General features: G+C 38.6%; 1 protein-coding gene across 2 annotated transcripts in view; it reads right to left on the bottom strand.

The window, feature by feature from the left end:
- Window positions 1-21,915, bottom strand: part of LOC121527507 (cadherin-18) — a 435,713-nt gene that overhangs the window by 115,193 nt on the left and 298,605 nt on the right. For both annotated transcript variants that reach the window (XM_041814503.1, XM_041814504.1), the window contains exon 7: window positions 10,644-10,938. In XM_041814503.1, the coding sequence (XP_041670437.1) occupies window positions 10,644-10,938 (295 nt within the window). The remainder of the gene's footprint in view (window positions 1-10,643; window positions 10,939-21,915) is intronic.

The raw sequence follows: 21,915 nt of genomic DNA, 5'->3' as shown, positions 1-21,915 counted from the left end.
AAATACCTTTAATGGAAACACATCCAAAGCGCAACTGCACTTAGTCAAAATTTTAGAAATATCGCTTTTATGGAAACACAGCTAATGTTATTCAAGATGCAGCACCAATGCCATGCCATTTAAGCCTCTCTTCACTGGCTTCCTGTGCATTTTAGGATTGATTTTAATTTTGTTATTAACGTTTAAGTCTCTAAACAGCCTGGCTCTTTCCTAACTGTCTGACCTTTTAAAACCCCATATTTTATCTTGGACTCCCAGATCCTCTAACCAGTGTCTTCTGACTGTCCCGAGGTCAAGGTTGAATCTCAAGGGTGACCGAGCTTTTTCAGTAGCTGCGCCAAAGCAAGGGAATGCTCTTCCTCTTCATGTTTGACTGCCCCCCTTGCTGCCTGTCTTTAAATCAAACTTAAAAATGCACTTGTACTCCCTGGCTCTCGGCTCTGCTTGAGAATTTGGCTTTTTTATCCTTTCTGTATTAACTGATCCATTTATGTCCTCCAGTTTTTACTTTGGTCCTGCGTTTGTGTTGTATTGTTTGTGTTTTATTGTTAGTTTTATTGTTTTTTGAAATTTTTACTGTACAGCACTTTTGTCAGCATTTTGTTGGTTTTAAATGTGCTTTATAAATAAATTTGGATTGGATATTGATCCACACACATGCACTGACATCATCAATAAATCACAACTGGGGAGTTCAGGGATTCACTGTGTCTTTTCAGTTTGGTTTCTCATAAATGTGCAACTTTATACTGTTGCATATTTATGACTTAATACACTTCAAATTTCTAAAACCAAAATTTCTGACCTGCAAATGCACACAGTAATTTTGTGTGTTAATAAAATGCCTTTATTTCCTCACAGCTGACAAAGGCCATGTGGAAAACCATAAATACTTTTCAAACACTATTTTAAAATGTTTTTTTTTTTCCATTTAAAATAAAAGCTTAATTACACACAAAATAAAGGACAGTTGTAGTTTTTTTAACACTGTTTGACAACAGTTTCCAAGTTTTGAATTGGGAATTTATGGCAATGACTTTATAAAAACTTAGTTTAGTTTATCGTACATTTAGGACTTTATAAACTTAGAATTAATGTACTTCTTACATAAAAATTATGACTTTTTAAACTAAAATATATCCAGTTTCTTTCCCAAAATATTTGACTTTTTCAACAAAATTATCTCCTAATTTTCATTTTTTTTTTTTTTTTTATAACTGGACCTAATATGACATACTTTGCATGCTGAAAATCAACCACATTATAAATAATTATGCAGAAGTGTAAATATGCCTCAGCTGGTGCTAGAATACCAACTGAGAGCACTGATTTAACATCCAAGGGTCTGTGAGTCATTGTGTTCAATTTTCTAAAAATTATTGGCATTAGCCATCGACCAACTAGTCCTTTTCACAGATGGTACCTCTAAACTGATGCAAAGTGACCATTTTCAAAGCTTAAAGGAGACATTATGCCCTTTTATGACAAGCTTAAATTGGTCTCAGAGGTCCCCAAAACATGCCTGTGAAGCTTGTTGCCGAAAAAAAAACACTCCAGAATTGGATTTTTTTTATGTCTAAAACCCCCTCTATTTCAGCCCTTCTCAGAACGAGCTGTTTCTGTGTATGTGGCTTTAAATGGTAATTAGCTGTCTGACTCCGCCCCTGACCACACCCCTCTCAGGAAATGGATGCAGTACTCCTGGTACTACAGACACTTTTATCCAAAGTTTAGAGCTTGACAGGGATTTGAACTATCAATCTCCCAGACCATAGTCAGCAGGATAACCCGTTGAGCTATCCAGCATCTCAGCTGGTAGTTGAGAGGATCAGTGGAGGAGGCAGAGCTTTCCTCCAAGTGGGGGAGGGCCAACCAAACCTGGGGGCGGGTGCTTACGCTCCTGGTGAGGTCACCAGGAGCTAAAGCTGAGAACAGCTTGTTTCAGCACACATTTTCTAAAAGGTAGAGAAAGAGAGGGGGAGAGGGAATGGATTTTTCTGGTATTTGAGGGGATTGTGGACAGGCCAGGGGCACATATTTGTGTTAGAAAAGCCTAAAAAAGTGATTTTTGCATAATATGTCTCCTTTAAACCACTGCAAGTCCTCTAAAGTCACAATGCTGCATTGAACAAATTCTAAGGTTGCTGTAAGGTTGGAGAAGGATATTTGAGATTTCAGTTGCACTCTACAGTGTGCATTATACCTCCATTATTTTCAAAATGGCAGAGTTCATGGTGACCACAATTACAGAGAACACTACAGTCAAATCTATCAGTACAGCCTGCATCCACCTTAATAACTGTGCTAGGACTGAGGTCAAGTCAGGGGCAGTTTTACACATATCTGCCTCATATTGAGAGAAGGTTTTTATTTCTTCATCCACTCCACTACAGTTCATGACCAGTGTCCTGATATATTACAGTTCAATACAACAGTGACTTAATATGACCTCGGTGCTAAAACATATAATTCAATGAACACCTTTATGACACTGTCTGGACAATATAGGCATAATAAAAGTGGGCTTTATAGTAGAGCTGCTGTACTGGATTGGATTGCACAGAACAAGACAGATGTACCTTATAAGGTGACCACTCAATGTACATGACTTGGTCATATTCATGGGAATATTCAGGATACAACAGTCTAAGAGTGTATTATTAGCACACGACTGAAGATAACAGGTTATACATTCAGAATCTGTATGTGAAGATATGACGATTTCAGCAGATTTACAGCTGATGTATTGGTCATACACATAAGTAGAATAAACAAATACACCATTATGTTTCACCATATAAGGCTAGGTATTAACTTAGTGGAGTTTTAAGCAGAACCGACAGATTTACCCCGGCTGAGGTTTGTTTATTGTTGCATATTCTTCATTAAACTTTAAAGAGTGCTCTGAGGACTGCAGTACTACAGCTAGTTTAATTTTTTAATGTGTTTTTGTCTTATTTCAAGCACTTTCGTCTCAGTGAACCACCCTGCTGTTCGACCTGTTGTTTAATTAGGAGAAATAATTTCAACAGTGGAGTATAAGCTGAATACTAAATGCTTTGTAGAGCTCACTGTCTGTTATTGGGTTGTTACGGTTCAGCTGTAGCTCTTCAAAAATCACATGAAGCTTGCTTTGACACCTACTAGTAAAAACACATTTTACATAATAATGTGCACGCAATCCAAATAAATGATTTATTTGTTTTGCTTTACTAAATATCTATATTACTGTGCTTTAAAATGTATTAAAATGTATACCTTTAACAGATATGTCACTATTATGACATCACTGCAGTGGTGGAAGTACCAGTGTTAACACTAGGGCCCTCACACCCTGCGCAACCGGGGTGTTGCAACTGAATAATCAGTGTGGGAATAACTGAGTGTAAGCAAACCATGCAGTGTGCTGCAGCAAAGCACAGAAACCATGTCACCTGTTATTACCAGGTTAAAAAAAAAAAAAGACTTCATATGTTAGAGATGTTTCTGCTTTCTTGCAGTAGGTGGCACATTAGCAAAAACATTTAAACACACATTTAATTATGTAGAGGGACAGACTCTAATCATGTAAGATTTAATGCAAATCAGAAGTTTTATATAAGAATTACAATACTGTGGTCACCAACCCAAGGTCGGTGTCCAGGCCCTATATAGGGTGGTTTTGCTTTTTAGTCAACTATTACATTGTAGGTGTGTTTAGGATCAAATTAAGCAAAAACAAAGTTAAGTTGATACAGCTCTCAAAGTGTAATTTTTCTGAGTTTAATGGTCTTAAATGTCAGAGTTATTTGACATTGTTGCTCCATTCAACTCTGTAGAAAGTCAACTCATCTAAGCTCTGCCCACTGCCATTTCAAATCTGCATAATTTTCCCATGATACCCTCAGGCAGAGTGTTTCTATGTGTTTTAGATGTTTTGAATTATGTTTAGTTTAGATGATTCCTGTTGTACAGTAATTATTAGTGGGACTCCTTTGTTCATGTTTCAGCTGTTTTGTTAAACTTTTTTAAAAAACTTTTGCACCACAAGTGAAGTTGCTTACTGGCTTAGTGACTTCCTGCCTGTGAAAATCAAGCATGGACTATGAGAAGGGAAGCATTGGTACACGTGTGAGGATAGTGTAGAGAAGTCTTGTGCAATTGACTAGCGAAAGTGCTAAAGTGATAAGCTCAAGCAATTAATTTAATTTTCAAATGTTAATGTGACTGAAAGTGACACTAAGAATGTTAGAATGTAACTTTCAGAGAATGATATAAACTCAGAAACAGTGTTGAATTGAACAGTAAGGAAGTTGAATCAACAATGATAATTTTTCTGTGTATAGCTGACTTGTTATAACAGGAATTAATTACCTTAATCTAAAACATTAACCTGTTAAAGCCTGTTAACTCAAATAATAGCCAGAAAATTCTCTTTTTTGTAACTTAAATATTTATTTAGCCTTCTACTCAAATCCAAAATAAGAAAAATTGCCATAAAATTACATACAGTGCTTAACAAATTTATTAGACCACCTGTCATATTTGTCTCAGAGACCATCCAGCATCATGAAGTGCTTTAATACGGACTCTTTCATTTTCAGTGAGCTCTCCACGTTTTATCATTTTGAACAGGGATGAGGAATTTCAAACAGAATTCACCCAAATTTGAGCTGGCTCACTGGGCTTCTCTGAGAAGTCAGAAATGAATCAAGCATAACATTCAACCACTAAAACGAACTTTTCAATAACTATAACCTGACATATTAATCAAGAAATATTAATGTGCTTTACTATTATTTCAGTTTTTTTGTAAATCAGTAAATGGGAAAATGCATGGATAACAATAATAATGATATTTTAGCATTAAAAATATCATTTGGGTTAAAGAGCTTCCACATATTGGTGTATTAACCATTGCAGAAACATAAAAAAATGATTTTGATAATTACCAATGCTGTTAATTTAGGGCAGCTGTGGCATAAACCTTACTCTGGGTGGTGGTCTAATAAATTTGTTAAGCACTGTATTTTTTTTTTTGCATCACGTTTGATACATTAAGATGTTTTTGGTAACTGATACTCCACTGTAGGGATTTTTTATAATTTATGTGCCTGTATTAAAAATATTTTTAAGTAAGTTATTGATCATTTTGATTAGATAGAGTTCCCATAAAAGTGTGTATCAAATATGATACAATAGGCATTTAGGGGTTAATCTTCTGAGTTTAATCTTAATTATTATGATTTACCAGAAGTGTCTGGTTGGTTACCCAAAGAATCTAGCTTGTGGATTTTATGATTTGTGATGTACATTTTAAAGAAATACAAGTCCTTTTTGCAGAATACTGTCAAAAAAATCAGTTTGAAACAACACCAAAGGGGCGCAGGTGGCCTAGTGGTTAAAGGCGTGCCCCATGTACATAGGCCCTTTACCGCATGTCTCTCCCCCGCTCTCGTCCCTGTTTCCAACTCAATCTACTGTCCTCATCTATCAAATAAAGGCCCAAAATTAAATCTTTAAAAGAAAAAAAAAAAACACCAAGTTTCAGAGCATGAAGAATAACCACCTATATATGTGACCCTCAAAACAGGCAGAGCAAATGTGAGGGGTCAGTTCTATGCCTGTTTTTCAATTGGTTAGAGCAGTGAAAAAATAGAGAACAGAAAAACTGGTTGGTTTGTTGCAGAGCTGTGCATGCATGCTACTGCTTCACGTCACTTTGATTAGCCAGTGATGAATGTGATAGAATGTTTATCCATTCACCTTTTGATTTTTTTTTTTAGAGTCCTGCCTGTCCTAAATGCTCTGATAGCATGCTTTCTCAGATGCATGTGGAAAATCCATGCAATGGATATATGAAACAGTCCATCTGACGTGTCAGGTTATCACAATATATCATGCAGTTCAGATTTTATTGCAACATTACTTTGTGGTTTTCTTGGTTTGGCATGACCAGATCATTCTGTCCAGTATGAACCCTGGTGCAAACTTGATCCCAGCCTACTTCAGCTGATCCCACCAGGCTCATTCCCACAACCCATAAACATAATACACTTTTAAAAAGATCATGGTTAGGCTCTTAAAAATGCATTAAAACCACTGAATTCTCTTCATCCTCCTTCAGTCTTAGTCAAGGGTCTTGTGCTGTTTCCTCTCATTACCACTTGCTTTCACTTGTGACATAAAAAAAACCTGTTTCCTGAGCGACGAAGACGCAATTAGTTCGTGGGATGTTTGGTGATACTTGTAGGGTTGAAATAAGATGTCATCTTAATGGAATAAAGATGTCAATACGCTGCCTTTCAGAGAGGCCTGCCATCAGATATGCTTTGAAGTGATAGAAAACGTGCAAGCACATTTCAAAAGACATCAGATGTTACGGCAAGCAAAACAACATTGATCTGTGTTTTATGATTGATGGAAGCATTTACTGAAAACAGCATTTGAGGGAGGCAAAAGGAGGAGAGTAAGTCCTTATAATGGTGCTCTGAAATCACTATTTAGCTGTTTATAAAGAAGGCAGCACTTGTCCATGTGTACAGTTTGAATCAATTTCCGTACATTAGTTCCAATAACAGTCATTTAATCACAACTTTTCCACCAAATAAACCATCACTACTTCCTCTATGTTTTAAAACCAGCATTAAACAGTTATTTTACCAGAAGTGAAAGGCCTGACAGGAAAGTATTCCCATTTAGAGGCATCAACAAGATATGCCATCGTTGGAAAAATGACCTGGACCACTTGAAACTTTGATTGCATTAACAAAAACATGAAAGTAACATTGAGCTACCTGGCGCGTGCCCAGCTAATCAATTTAGACAGAAAAAAAGACACATCACAACCAATTAGCTGCCACACATTCTCAGACAATCTTTTCCTGCACTCCAGAGCGCCGGTATTGACAAATGCTGGGGGATTAGTGCTCTGGAGTGTGAGGACAGTTGATTGTTACAGCCGATTTGATGCCACAAATGCAGAAGCGGGGAGGAATTACTTTAATGGGTGCCAGAAAAAGAGGGGGCGGGAAAAAGGCTAATTATTTTCCCCACCACAGTCAATGATTTCCTTCCTTGGGTCATCAATGGTGATTGATTCTTTTTGTGCATCCCATGATTAAGTTTGAGCACTGAAACTTTGAAATGAATGGTCTAGTTGGACCCAAACCAAGGATGTCAACGAACAGATTAGAATGAGGAATTTATTTTTCATGAGTCTATTATGCACTCGTCTAAAGAGAAAGGTTGTGTTTCAATAACCCATCTTTTATTGAGAGTTAAATTCAAGGGCTGTCCCAGTTATAGTCAACCTAATCTCTATTTATAGAGTGTTAAAAGAAATGTAAAATCTATACACTGGAGCTGGGTTTTCAGCATGGGAAATGCTCTGGTTTCTGTAGTCTTCTGTAGCCTTACTGACCAATCACATACTAGCAGGCTTTGGTGTATTTGGCTCCACAGAAAACAGAAAGATCCAGTGATACTAGTAGTTCAGGGAACAAGTTAATTAGACCGACGTGTTTCAGCTTGTGGGGTCCATCTTTATCCTCATCTTCTCTTTATACAATTATTTTTTACAGGCAAGTGCATCCAACACTATAATCTAAATCTAACAAAAGGCGTAGTACAGGGTTGGGGGCAGTCAGCAGGTGCCCATAAGAGGCCTTTTTTTTTCCTTAGTAATTCGCCATAATTGAATCAAGAGGAACTAAATGAACTGGACAGAATTTTAAATCAAATAGAAGAAAATAAAATACTGGGGAGCCCCTGCTCTTCCCCTTAAACTCAGAGTAGGGACAGAGAGCAAGGTGAGGATGATGGAGGCGAAGAAAGCAGGGACAGAGAGCAAGATGAGGGGGGTGGAGGAGAAGAAACCAGGGACAAAGAGCAAGATTAAGGAGGAGAAGAAAAAGCAGGGACTGAGAGCAAGATGAGAACAATAAACACAGAAATAAATAGTATAAATATTCTTAAAACATGCAACATTTTTTGCTTGGCTCTCCAGCTAAGGGGTACCCTGTGTAGTTTTCTTTCTGGGGGTGAATAGCTTTCTAGTGGTCTAAACCGAAAATTCTGTCACACATAGATCTCAGTGTTGCATGTTTACATCAACCTTATTCCAGCATATCTTCTGTGTGTAAAGACACATTTTAGGTCGTGTTCACACCTGATAGTCCGGAGACTTGGTCCGTTTTGGAACAGAAATGGCAACATTGTTGCACTTTCCTTTGGTTTGGTTTGCATTCACACTGCTCTCTTTGGTCAAGCGACCAAACTGTCTGAACACCTACAACCTCTGCCCACTAGGGGCGCTGTCACCTCAAACAAACGGCAACAAAGAAGAAAAGAAGGCATAGAAGAAGACGAAACTCCTTCTGCCGGTCTTTTCTTCCACATAATGAATAAACACAGAATTTATGCAGTCTTGTGGTTTCTGCTCTTGCATTTCGGCATTATGAGCAGCCGTCAAGGTGGTGAGCTGTCAAGCATGTCGTCCTTTACATGAGACGAATAAATCAGCACGGACTACGACGCATTGCCATGGATACCCGGATGCCAAGGAAGGTACCGACATGTATTTGAGCGTATTAAATCACATACAAATCCGTATATCATTACGGTTTATGCCTCATCCTGCCTTTGGTTCACATGTTGGTCTGCTTTGCTTTCACACCTCCAACGAACCGCACCAGGGTTCCTTAGGGACCAAGACCCCTGTTTCAGGCGGTCCAGAGTCCGCTTGTTTGGTCCGCAAGTTCAGTTTGTGTGAGCATTCACACCACTCGAAACGAACCAGACTTTCTGGGAAAACGGACCAGAGTGCGGTTAAAGCGGACCAAACAGCTCTGGTGTGAACGCACCCTTAGATTTCACTTTACAGGAACTATAAAGTTCTTGGATACAAGTAGGCAGGCTCAAATGAAACACAGTTGGGTACCTGGTTTAGACGATAGGGGGCTTATAAACAGAAAGCTTGTTTGACAAGTTAAAGGGATATTTCAGTATTTTTTTAAGTTGGGTCATCTGAAGTACAATACCCAGCAGCAGAAGTGGAATTAGACTCAGTAAGCATCGCTACTTTATGAGGGACTTGCTGGTTGTACCGGCCAGAAAGCTTGGCTATACAGTGTAACAGATGGGTACGAGGAATTTAGCCTTTTTTGTTTTTTTTTTGTAAAAAAAAATGGGCCACTAAAATATGTTGGCTCAAATGTATGCCCATTTTTACCAAAAACTCGCTGTACCCATCTGTTACACTGTATAGCCTAGCTTCCTGGCTGAAAAGGATAATGCCACTACCACTGCTACGTGCCTCATATGATACAACGTCAAAAACACTTAAGTATCCCTTTAACTACTATCTATTATGGATACTAATGACCACCAGAAGACTTAGTAACTCCTTTTCCAGGGCAGCCCTAATGAACACATCTATTTCTGTCCTACACTACAACTGCACCATTGTCTATCTTCAACTCGACCTCGGATAAATTATTCAGACCCTACAAATGGACACTATTCCTTGTACAACTCATTAGATCTCACAGGGCAGTACTCTTGGAAAAGATTAAGACTTCACACATCCAACTGAGAAACAAATATACTGACTGGTAAAGTTGTATGTGGTTCAGGCATGGCTGTTCATGAATATTCATGAATCTAACCAGGGAGATATTGACTGTTTATAAAGAGGGCGCCTACAGGTCTATTGGGGTTTGCATATTTTATCGGGCTTGCGCATTTCCATCTTCTTGCAGGAAGAAGCCATTCCTCTTCTCCTTACATTCCCGAATAAGTACCCCTTCCTTCTTTAGAGAAAGAGAAAGGATTATTTTAGACAGACAGCTTTAAATGGAATGTTTTCAACCAACTGTCAGCTTCACAAATTCACCTTTTTTTAGGGTGGATTTCAAGCAAAATTGCTCTGACAGCAGTTTGGCTACCTTTCGGACAACCTACATATGTTTTGAAGGGTACTGTGAAATATTTTAGCACAGTACTTTGGAGTTGCTGTGCTTTGAGGCAGAATACACCAGACTGGGAAAAGGGTGGCTTTTGTTCACCCGAGCTAAAAACAGAACTGTACAATAAAGAAATAAAAAATAGATGTTTTGCCACATGATGCGGGGCGTATGAAGAGCGGGCTGTCTCCGAGGAGGTGGATTGAGGCTTTTCTTGCCTCTATGATGTGAAGGACTCCACAGTCTCGATGGCGGGGATTGCTGTGGAGGCATTATTGAGTGCTTTATAAAGACCTGCCCACTCGGGAAACCATCACAGCAACCAGAAAACAAAGATGAGAAAGAGGACTCGGCTGGCTTACAGGAGATCAAACACACCGGAGAACACTATCCAGAGAGGACAAAGCTGAATGCAGCATGGAGTAATAACATGTCTGATCATGTTTGTTCATACTAATACCTTCCTGTAAGCCATGTTCTAGTAGAACTTGGTCATGAGATGTAAAATCAAAGGTGTCTCTTTACATTTTTTGTCAGCACCGTGAGGATAAAACGGATTATATATGTGGAAAACAGCTCAAAAATAACTCAAGTTCAGACAGTTTTTCTCCGCTTCAGCCCACTCAAATGAAGGCTTACTGCTGAGGTGAGCAGAGAGCAATCATTTGAAGGTTCATTTTAAATTGTAGCATTACTCACCCACTTCAGACATCTCCGGCACCGTCGCTACAAAGGGTCCATCTGGAAATTTGGGTGCATTGTCATTGATGTCTTGTACTTTGATGATGAATTCCGACTTTGGTTCCAGGGCCTCCTCTGTGTTGCGGTCCAAAGCTTGTGCATGCAGGACATAATGCGTTTTCCTCTCCCGATCCAGGCTCTTAGTGGCATGAATATCTCCTGTCACTTCGTCGATGATAAATATAGTCCCCGCTCCTTCCCCGCTCAGGATGTACCTGACGGATCCGTCGCCTTTATCTGAGTTTGAGTGAAGCTGCAAGGGAAAGCAGACAGACGCTGTGTGAATGCAGGAAATGGTACGCTGCCAAAATTACTTCTTAGGGTTTTGAGGGATTCAGGATTTCAAACTGTAATTCAACTTTGTAGAATTCACACCAGCCTGTGTGCTATCCTGAGGAATAGCTGCAATAGGACGTCTTTTACAAACACTGGGCCTCATTCACCAAACGTTCCTGGGGAGAAGGACTTGTAACCACTTACACAGTTTTCTTTGGTAGCTAGGAAAAAATCAGAGAACACTCCAGAGCACGCTTTGACATATTTGAATGCTAATCTGCTGGGGCCTCATTGTATGCATTTCATGCCTCTGCACTTGCAATAGCCACAGGGCCTCATGTTTATGGGATCCAGCTATCTGGGCTACTTTTGTAAATATATCTCAAGAAAGCTTTAATGGATTTTCTTCAAAATTTGTGTGTATGTCTATATTAACTCATATATCAATAGTAAATTTGAAAATTCATGGATAACAAAATAATAATATTTTAGCATTAAAAGTATCATTTGGGTTAAAGAGCTTCTACATATTGGTGTATTAACCATTGCAGAAACATAAAAAATGATTTTGGTAATTACCAACGCTGGTCATTTAGGGCAGCTGTGGCATAAACCTTACTTTGGTTAAGGATAGGGCGGTCTAATACATTTGTTAAGCACTGTATATATAGTCTCAGAGACCATCCAGCAACATAAAGTGCTTTAAGCCCAGTGAGCTGGCTCAAATTTGGGTATAAAAAGGTGAATTCAGTTTGAAATCCCTCATTCCTGTTCAAAATGGTAAAACATGGAGCGCTCACTGAAAATGAAAGAGTTAAAGCATTAAAGCACCTATATATATATAAATAATTTATTTTTTTAATGGGTTAAGACTGGCACAAACATTTACAGGAAAAGTGGTGAATAGAAGTTAAATGTGGAAAAAATGGTAAAAAAAGGAAAAAGGGGACAAAAAGTATAAATAATGGGTGAATAGTGGGGGAAAAAACTGTGAAAAAAATAATAAAAAGGCATCAAAAAGTGGCAAAAATAGATGAAAGCCAAAAATTGAAATTAAAAGGGGTTAAAGTATAGAAAAAAAATGTTGTAGAGGCAAAAAGGGGCAAAAGGTATCAAAAATGTGTTAAAAGTGGCAAAATGGTGAAAAAAAGTAATTAAAAGGGGTTAAAAAGTGGCAAAAAGGATACAAGAGTGGCACAAAGGGGATAAAACATGCAGGAAAAGTGGTTCAAAAGGGGTCAAACAACCACAAAAACTGGGTTTAAAGTAGCAAAAATATTGCAAAAATATCCTTGCAAAGTAGTAAAAATGGGTTAAATGTGGCACACAGGAACTCTAACTGGAAGGAAAGCTGCAAAAAGGGGTTAAAGAGTGGCAAAATGGACAAAAATGGGTTAAGTGTTGCAAATAATGTTGCAGAAATGGCTGTTAAAGGGGTTAAAGTGTCAAAAATGAGTTAATATTGGTGTAAATCACAGTTGGAGAGGGCCCCGCCCAGTCAATTCTGTGGGCAGGCCTGTTTCCTTGTGGCCCGGTGCATTATAGGTAATAGGGATAGATCTCACTGGTAATGCCTAAAAATGTCCTGTACTTAGAAAGGAAATACTAATACAATAATATGTTAATCACACCAAAATATTGATTTAATTTTTGCTTTATTTAAAAGTCCGGCCCCCTCTTTCTAGACTAAATCTGGCCCTTGTGCAAATGCACTTGATGACCCCTGATCTAACCCTATTAATCTAAAACTACATGAGATATGAGCAGCCTCTGTCTTCTGTTTCCACTTCTTTCCTTGCAGAAAACAAAAATAAACACGTAATATTGGTCAAATCCTGGCTGAGTATACGGTATAGTTGTGTTGATGTTTGCAGCCATGTTTGTTTGTAGCATCCAGCTGGTGACACTTCCTGGTCTGCTTATTGGCTGTGGGTATTCTCGATGGTATTCCAGAGGCAGCCAGACCTCCAACCCCAAACATAAAACATGTCTGGTATTTACAATTTAAGATTGGGATGGCTCTGACTTGATAGGAAACAGTAAAACAATGGTTCTGTCTTCACACAGTGGAGGATAATTTAGACAAATCATCAGTCATGACAAGCCCTGAATTGGGACATGCCCATGCTGATTGTAGGGGGTTGAATTGGATCTGAAATCATACAGTGTGTACTAGCCTGAAGACTTTTCTTTCTTTTCTTTTCTTAAAACTCAAAGGCAGTGAATGAGACTCTTTTTAGCACTTACATGACTGCTGAGAAATCATTCATTAAAGTGACAGTGTCTTCAAATAGATGTCTTATTATCTAATAGAAATGATCAGACTCCAACATTGAAGATACTCCATATTTATTTTTCTTAAACTACAAATATATTATTTAGCAGTTCAGGACTGACAAAATAACTGAGACTTTGCTTTGCATTTTTTAGATTTTTCTACTATTTGAAGTTTCTGTATTAAGAGATTGAATATGCACGAATAACACAATTACTGGTACAATATGGATGAACATGATCAATAGCTGCAGCCCTGGTGGCTTCATGGGTCTATAATAGAGGGTTAAAGAAGCACATTTTGCTTTAATTCCAGCCAGTCCATTTAAAAAACATTACATAACTGTAACCTTTGCATCATTACTGCTCTGCACCGAGGTCCTCAGCCTTTTAAAGCTTCAAAAAGCTCCCAACATCCAACTCAGACACTACATTATTCAATAATTCTCTCTCAGGCTCAGCTGTACCCAAGCTTCACTAAAGAAATGCATCTTTGGAGATTAAAGTTTTTGGAGGAATCCGTATAACACTGTTAAGATGAAGGAGCTCACGAGGAGAGAGAGGAATAAGGGGGAAAAAAGGAGCCACTTGTTCAGCCATAATTGACACCAAGAGGATTAAGACTTTTCATGCCGATTGCTCAGCCGAGTTGCACTTTTAAACTTTATAAAGATATCCTCCTTCCAATACTTTTGAACTGTCATACCAGCGTGCAATGGTAACATCATCATTTAAACAATTTCATTTTCTAACATGAATAAAACATGCTAAGAAACACGTTTTTTTTCTCTTCTTCTAGCTTCTTTTTCCACCTCAGGGAAATGTCACAGCTCAACATAACAGAATAATCCATTTTCATTTTGCACTGGCAGCGCTTTATATAGTGGCGCCGCTGTACTGTGGTGTTCTTACATGTAGATGCAGATCAGTGAGCAATGAAGACAAGCTTTGCATTGAAAAGCACTGCACATGCTCATCTCAAAGAAGATGCAGAACACATAGAGAGAACATAAGATACACATAGTATGAGATAATACATTATTCATGCTGTGTTTGTGAAGTGATAGTATTGCATTCTTCCTTACATCATAATACAAAGGCTGTTTAAGCACACATAGCATAAACTACAACAAATGTGGCAGTTACATGCCTCAGCGAGGAACACAACTGTGAGATGGTAAGTGTGGAGGAGAAAGTGGTACATACTGTGTAATAAAATTTTCACTAAAATTCTATGGGGGTTGATTCAGTGCATTAAAGGACCTTTGAGCTTCAAAATAAAATGAGTTCACTTTCAATTCCAAGTGTGTGCTCATGCAAAATTTGACAAAAATCTGTCAATGCATTCTTGAAATATTCTGCTCACAAGATTTGAAGTCAAACTGAACTTAACCGACCCTGCTTTTCCAAAATCTAACCAGTTCTTTTTTGAGTCAAAGTGGACATTTGTGCCAAGTTGGAAGGAAATCACTCAAAATGTTTTTGAGATATTGCATTCACAAACAAGGAATAAACATGTGGCCAGTGACTTGGACCTTTAACCTATGACCCTGAGCATTCAAATCATTCTTTCTTGAAGGAGAATGGAAATTTGTAACCTTGCAAAGCAGATGGATATGTTCGTTGCCATGTTTCTCACTGGCGAATCCATCTTGTAAAAATCCCGCCTGAACTGTTTGGGCCTGGTTACAAAGTGGCAGGAACAATCGGCGACGAGGGGCAGTGCTTTCAGGCCTGGCAGAGTCGTGACGTAAGCAAGCAGCAACAATAGGCCGGTGCAATTGTGGCTGAAGACATTAGCGTGGATGCTGTTAAAGCGCAAGTTTAATCAGAACTTGACAACATTTCTTCGTTAAAAGAAGAACGGAGAGCAGCAGTGAGTTGTTTTCTTTACAAAAACAACAAAAGTCATGTACTGTCATGTCGACAGTCTCCTCGATAAAGGTGCGCCTCGCTAGCGGCCACGTCACGTGTTTTGTTGCTCTGATTGGTCTGTAAAGATATGACACACAGACTGTTCATCCAACCACACTCCGAGTTTTCTTTCAAAGGCTCTGTCCTTTCCCACACACTGTGTGTTGGAGGTTTACCAGATGGATGTGTGAAACAAATCCGTCTGGCATATCAGGTTAGGAAATTTGTGCCAAGTTGGAAGAAAATTCCTGAAAGCACTCTTGAGATATTGTGTTCACAATCTATGGTCAAATAGGATCTAATCAATTAATTCTTGAGTCAGAGCAGACATTTGGGCAAAGTTTGAAGAAAATATTACAAAGCTTTCATAGGACACCGCTCATAAAACAAGCCTGGTATGCAAGGGATTACCAACAGGTTCAGTGACCCTTGGTTTTTAGTATTGAACACCTAGATCTACTTTGCACATTTGTGCAAATTTAAAAAATCAGTCACAGTGTTTTTCAATATTGGGTTCAAAAGCAGGGAATAAACATGGGGCCAATGATGTTTATCCTTAACCTATGACCTCAAAACTTCTAATCAACTGATTGACTAAAAGGGGACATTGGTGCAAAGTGAGTGACAAATCATTGACAGACATTTAAAGGTATCATATTCACAAGAATGGCCCAGAGGATAAAATATAAAGACCTTGATCAATCACCTCCATTTTCTAATCAGCTCATCGTTGAGTCTAAGTGGACATTTCCGTAAAGTTTGAAAGAAATATAACAAAGCTTTCCTAAGATTTTGTGTTCACAAAACAAGCCTTGTGTGCAAGGGATGAACAAGAGGTTCAGTGACCTTGGCCTTTGACTTATGACCTCACAGAATCCATTCAATTTATTCTTAAAGTCAGAGTGGACATTTGTGCAAAATTTGAGGGAAATCACTGATTTGAGATACATTTACAAGAATGTTCCAGAATATAAGATATGTACGTAAGCCAAATGACCTGGCCAGTGACCTCCACACTCCAAGTAGTTCTTCCTTGGGTCAGAGTAGACATTTGGGTAAGTTCAAAGAAAAATTCATGACGTTTTCCTAGGATACTGCGGTTGCAAAATTGGCCTTGTGTGCAAGGGATGAACATTAGGCCCAATCAGCTTGGCCTTTGGCCTTGGACTCCAAATTCAAGTCCCTTTCTTTCTTGCGTCAGAGTGGACATTTATGCTGAGTTCAAACAAAACAGTGATATCACAGTCACAAGGGAGGGAAAACATATAAGTACAAAATGAAGAAGTTAGGATTTTTTTTATAGACGATTCTAAAAAAATGGCACCTGAGTGACTGCATGATATGTCATGCATAACACCTCTGATGCAAAAAAGTTTAAAACTGGTATTTTGACACAAATTTCAGGTCAATAAAAAATTGCACCTTGCAATTTGAAAATTGCAGCAGCCCATATTGCAATTTAATCTCTTTTTCGATTAATTGCCCAGCCCTAATAGGGGGTATGGAAAATGAATGGATGGAACCGTGGTATGCAAGGCATGAATATGGGGTCCAGTGACCTTGGCTTTTGACTTATCACCTCATAAAACACATTAAATCCATTTTTGAGTCAGAGTGGATATTTGTGCAATGTTGGTTGAAATCCCTCAATTCCTTAACCTGGCACGCCAGGCTTCAACAGGAAACATTTGAGAAAAGGCAGAGGCTTTGAAAAAAAGTCAGAGTATGATTGGATGAACGCTCTGTCTGTCACATCTCTGCGGGCCAATCAGAGCAACAAAACACTTGATGAAGCCGCTATCAAGTTGCGTGTGCGCAGCTACTGACGAATAGTGGAAACATGGCCACTATAGACATGTGAGTACTCAACTTTTGGCGTTTTTGAAAGGAAAACAACTCACTGCTGGTCTTTGTTCATCTTTTAACAAAGAAATGTCGTCAAGTACTGATAAAACTGGCGCTTTAGCAGCATCCACACTAATCTCTTCCGCCATAAATGCACCAGCTCTTGCTGCTGCTTGTTTACGTCTCGACTCTGCTGCGCCTGAAAGTACTGCCCCTGGTCGCTGATTGGTCCTGTCACTTTCTAACCGGGCGCAAACGGTTCAGATGGGAGCTTTGCAAGACGGATTCGCCAGTGAAAAACAAGGAAATGGGCGTATCCATCTTGCAAAGCAAGATTATCAAATCCTTCCATATCCCATATACAAAAATGGCCCAGATTACAGGGACTGAACCTGAGCCCATGACTTTGCCATATGACTTCCATAATCTAGTGCATTCAGCCCTAGGTCAGAGTGGACATTTGTGGAAAGTTTAAAGAAAATATCACCAAGCATTCTTGGGGCATTGGTCTAGAATGAAAGTGATGACCATGAGGCCCAGTGACTCTGTCCTTTGAACTATGGCTTCCAAACTGAGTGGATATTTGTGGAAAGTTTGAAGAAAACCCCGTTAAGTATTGTTCAGAAATCCTTCTATGTGAATGGCCAGAATGCAAGACATGCACATGAGGCCCCATGACTTTGACCCTCAAAATATAATCAGTTCATCCTTCAGTCTGACTGGTTATCCATGCAATATTTGGGGAAAAATCCTATACAGCATTCTTGGCACATTGCATTCACAAATATGGTCTGTACGGATGGACAGACAAATGCACAAACACATTATGCCTCTATTCTTGGCTATCACCAACAGAGAGGGAAAAAAAAGTCTTTCAAAGTGCTTAATTGTACAGGGAAATGTAAAATAATGTTAAAATGACAGCTAAAGGGACTTTAATTTTGAAGTGATAAACACTGACTACAGTGCCGCCACTCAGGAGAGTCATTTATTTGTTGAACGTCAGTTAACAACATCTGTCAGATAAAAAGGAGGTCAGACACTTTGATATGTACGCGCACAAACAAATTCCACATCTAAAAGGGTTCAAGAGAGACTAAATAATTCACAATAGAAACTCAGCTGCAAAATCCCAACCAAAGTCTTTCTAGGCATGATTTCAAATAAATATGACCAACACAGAAAAATGAAAAGAGTAGTCACCAGTTGAGAATAATCAACAGGGCATGAGTCATTTGACTCCACTGGTGTAGTGTTTACAGGGCTGTAACACTCAAAGTTGCAGCATCTGCTACACCGTGACTTTTAACTTTCAAACAGAAACTCAAATATGTGCCGGTTATACAACCCAGCAAAACAATCCAAGGCAACATAAGTAGAAAGGAACTCTTTGAAAAGCTTTGTTTTATAGAAATGTGGATGGAGCCCTCAGAAAAAGGTTTGTTTTCTATATATCTGATTTTATAACTGCATATGCAAGCCTTTTATTCATAGGTTTCCTCTCCATGGAGTCTGCCATCTTTGATGTCTGCATCTTGCATGTTTCTGCAGTTCCACAGAAGGGTCCAAACAACATTTTTGTACATTTCATTGGTTACCATCATAAGTGAGCACTGTTATCAATAATCTGATTGTTAGACTGTGCTGATATTCAGGTATCTGCAAAGTCACTTAAATGTATTTTCTTGTATTTATCTCTGTTAAGTGCTTAGGGTGACTGGTAAGTGGATTTGGTCATCTCACAATCAGAAGGTCATGGTTTTGATCCCCAGCTCCTGCAGGCACATGTCGATGTGTACTTGGGCAAGACACTTAACTCCAGTTTGCTCCCACTGCTCTGTCGCTGGTGTGTAAATCAGGGGCGAATATCCAGGATTTAGCCTAACTAAGGACGATCTACAGACATGCTACTTAGAAAATGCTTATCAAGCAGTCAAGCACTGTTTTTAAGCAATTTTGAATACAAATCAAGATTCAGAAAGACAACAAATCCACATAATTTGGGTAAAAATAACACAGTTCTATCTAAAAAAAAAAAAAGCCCTCCTTTAGAGCCAATATCATTTTAATATATAAATCTTCTCAAAGTGTCCTAATCCTCCTGAAACCAAAACACTGGCGATGATGATTTCCAATTCTGCCGCCAATTCCTCTACCTTCTACCAAAAGTAGAGGAATTAACAATAAAAGTTTAACCTCCTGAGACCTGAGATTTCATTCAGAATAATTTTTTAGTTCCTTTCACTTAATAGGGATAAGTAGAATCTAATAAATTTAAAAGCCCAGCCTTCGAACAGGAGTTGAATCTGACCGAATACGATGTCCAAATCAACACAAGTGAAGCTTTATCAAGCAGTCCAAATTTAATTTTTTTTAAAACTCACCAAAAGATACAAATAAACTCTCTGAAAGTTTGCAAAATAATCTAACCCCCCCCCCCCCCCCCTTGGCCTTGGCCTACTGACATCAAACAAAAACCTAAAGAAAGCTTAAAGATCATGCTTTCCACATGAAGTGATGTAAAATGTGGCTTTGTTTGTATGCTGTCATGTGACAAAAGTAGCGCATGATAAAATCACGCCGGCGGGATCATGGACCCCTAAGAGTTACAATCAGTACAATGCTATGTGGCACTCTTCTCTGCAGTGTGTAAGTTGTTATGGGTAATACCATGGCGAAGAAGCATGTGCACACACTGGGATGGAACCACAAACTAAGTTTATCTCTTACATCACCATCTGTAAATCCTGGAGACTGCTAACACATAAGTTCAAACAGCTTCAGCAATTAGACCCATCCCCACTGAGGCTTTATTTCCTCATTTAAATTGATTATCTGCTTGCTGTTCATATAAATCTTGGTCTTTTAATGGTTAAGAATCTACTACTAATGTGGTTAAATGTAAGGTAATTTTCAAGCAAATACAAATGAATGCTTACTTACAGGGAAATGCATTGAAGTGGTTTCAGTTGATGTTAAAAATGTGCATATCATTGGGGTATATTAGTATAATTCCTCCTGTGTTTGCATGATGCACCAGCCAAACAGCTGCTCTGACTTTGTAGTAAAAATGTGATTGCTGCAGTCCCTAAATGAGGCCACAGCGTTTTGGAGCAGTGCAGGATGGAGCTTAAAAACAAGTCAACTTTCACAGTAACCCAAATTTAGAAGCAATCAATCATCAGAGTCTTCAATTTTATTTAGAGCATTACACACCACACCTATTATTGACCAAACCATGCAGCACTCATCCTTCCTTTGTGTGTTTGTTACATAATTGATTGCCGTCTCACCGCTGCTAATCCTCTGCTGGACCTCCATCAGACATCTCTATAGGGAGATATGACATGACTGGACAATCTGCATGCCTCTTTAGGATGCACAGACTGTCGAAAAAGTCAATGAGTTAGCTCATGTTGCTTTAATTACTGCAGAGCTCAGGGTTTTTTCAACACTATGAGTCAACAATGTAGGTGGAAATTTACATTGAATAAGCAGAAGCTGTGAGGTCTGCAGGTATACTTTGCACAACTACTTAGAAAAGAATCTGATTACATACTAAAGTTTGTTACAAAAATGTATTAGCACAAAGGTACAGATTCTCTTCTTATTTTACATGAATAATTCCCTAAAAAATACAGTTTTATCTCCCCTGTGCAAGAATGAGTTGTGTGAATTTCTTGTCTCTATGAAGCATCCGTATGCAGATGTGGATGATACTGGGACAGAGCATGATCATGAGTTTGTAAAAGAGAAAAAGACAAACAAAAAAAGAAGTCAATGTTTGCAAATGGGCTGCTGCAACAATAAAAATGAAGGTTTTGGTAAAACCCAGAAAAATATGGACTTGTGACTTAATAATGGTGCTACAACCAACATAAGAGAAATGATTGTGGTGAGAAACTGTCACAAAGGTTTGCTCTACAAATAAGAGTGAGTCATAAAGTATTGCTATCACTTGTTATAATGGCCTTTAGTTATGCACGCCTTTCAATTAAACTCTAACAAATGGGTATCTTCTTGCTATTAACAGCAGCTTACTTTGCAAAGCAAATGAATAGGCCAGATTCCACAACATGCACCTAATGGATCCATCTTGCAAAGCCAGTCAGATAATGAATGGACCATCATTTGAGGAGTAAGAGGAAGTAGCTACAAGTGTGGTTCAGTTGTACTGCAAGCACGTAAACAATGGCAGAAGGTGAAGAGATCAGCACAGATGCAGATGTTTACGCTCTTATCCCAGCTGGCTTTTGCAAGAGTTTCTAATCACCTACAGACTCCACTAGTAGTGGACAGTGGTAATGGCTGCCTGTTGAGCATGCTACTAGTACATCATATGTTGTGTCATTCTCACTGGCCTGTATTGAATGTGAAAGACCAAACATACAACCAATTCCCCTTCAAGATGTTTTTTGAAAGGTCTACCTCTATCCAAACAACCTGAATTGACTGTTTCCCAAATGGATGAACTATATCCCACGCAAAGGATATGTAAAACAGTCCGTCTGGCTGGCAGGTTAAACTTCTGGATGCTTAAACCTGAATAAGCATATTACAGAGGAATGAGTGCATCAAAAACTGTAGGCCAGCTTGGCAGCATTACAGCACCAAAACACTGCCAACATATCTATGCTATTTACACAGTGATATGCACAGTCCTATTTGGGCAGTACATATCCTAAATCAACTATAAATATTGGCCTACTAAATATCAGCATGTATGGGCAATACATAATTATCTATATTGGCTGTAAATACTGCCCTATAATAGCTGTAAATATTGGTCAAAACAAGATTCAAATTTCAGTCTATATCACCTGTAAATATCAACCTATATCAACAATATCAGTCTATAGGGACTGTTAATATTGCTGTATATCGGCTGTAAAGATTGGCCTATATTGGTTGTATATATCAG

This window comes from Cheilinus undulatus, linkage group 19 (assembly GCF_018320785.1).
Source record: "Cheilinus undulatus linkage group 19, ASM1832078v1, whole genome shotgun sequence".
In the NCBI taxonomy this organism is placed as follows: domain Eukaryota; kingdom Metazoa; phylum Chordata; class Actinopteri; order Labriformes; family Labridae; genus Cheilinus; species Cheilinus undulatus.
Note: the sequence above shows the minus strand (reverse complement) of the source record. Positions and strands in the feature narration are given on the sequence as shown.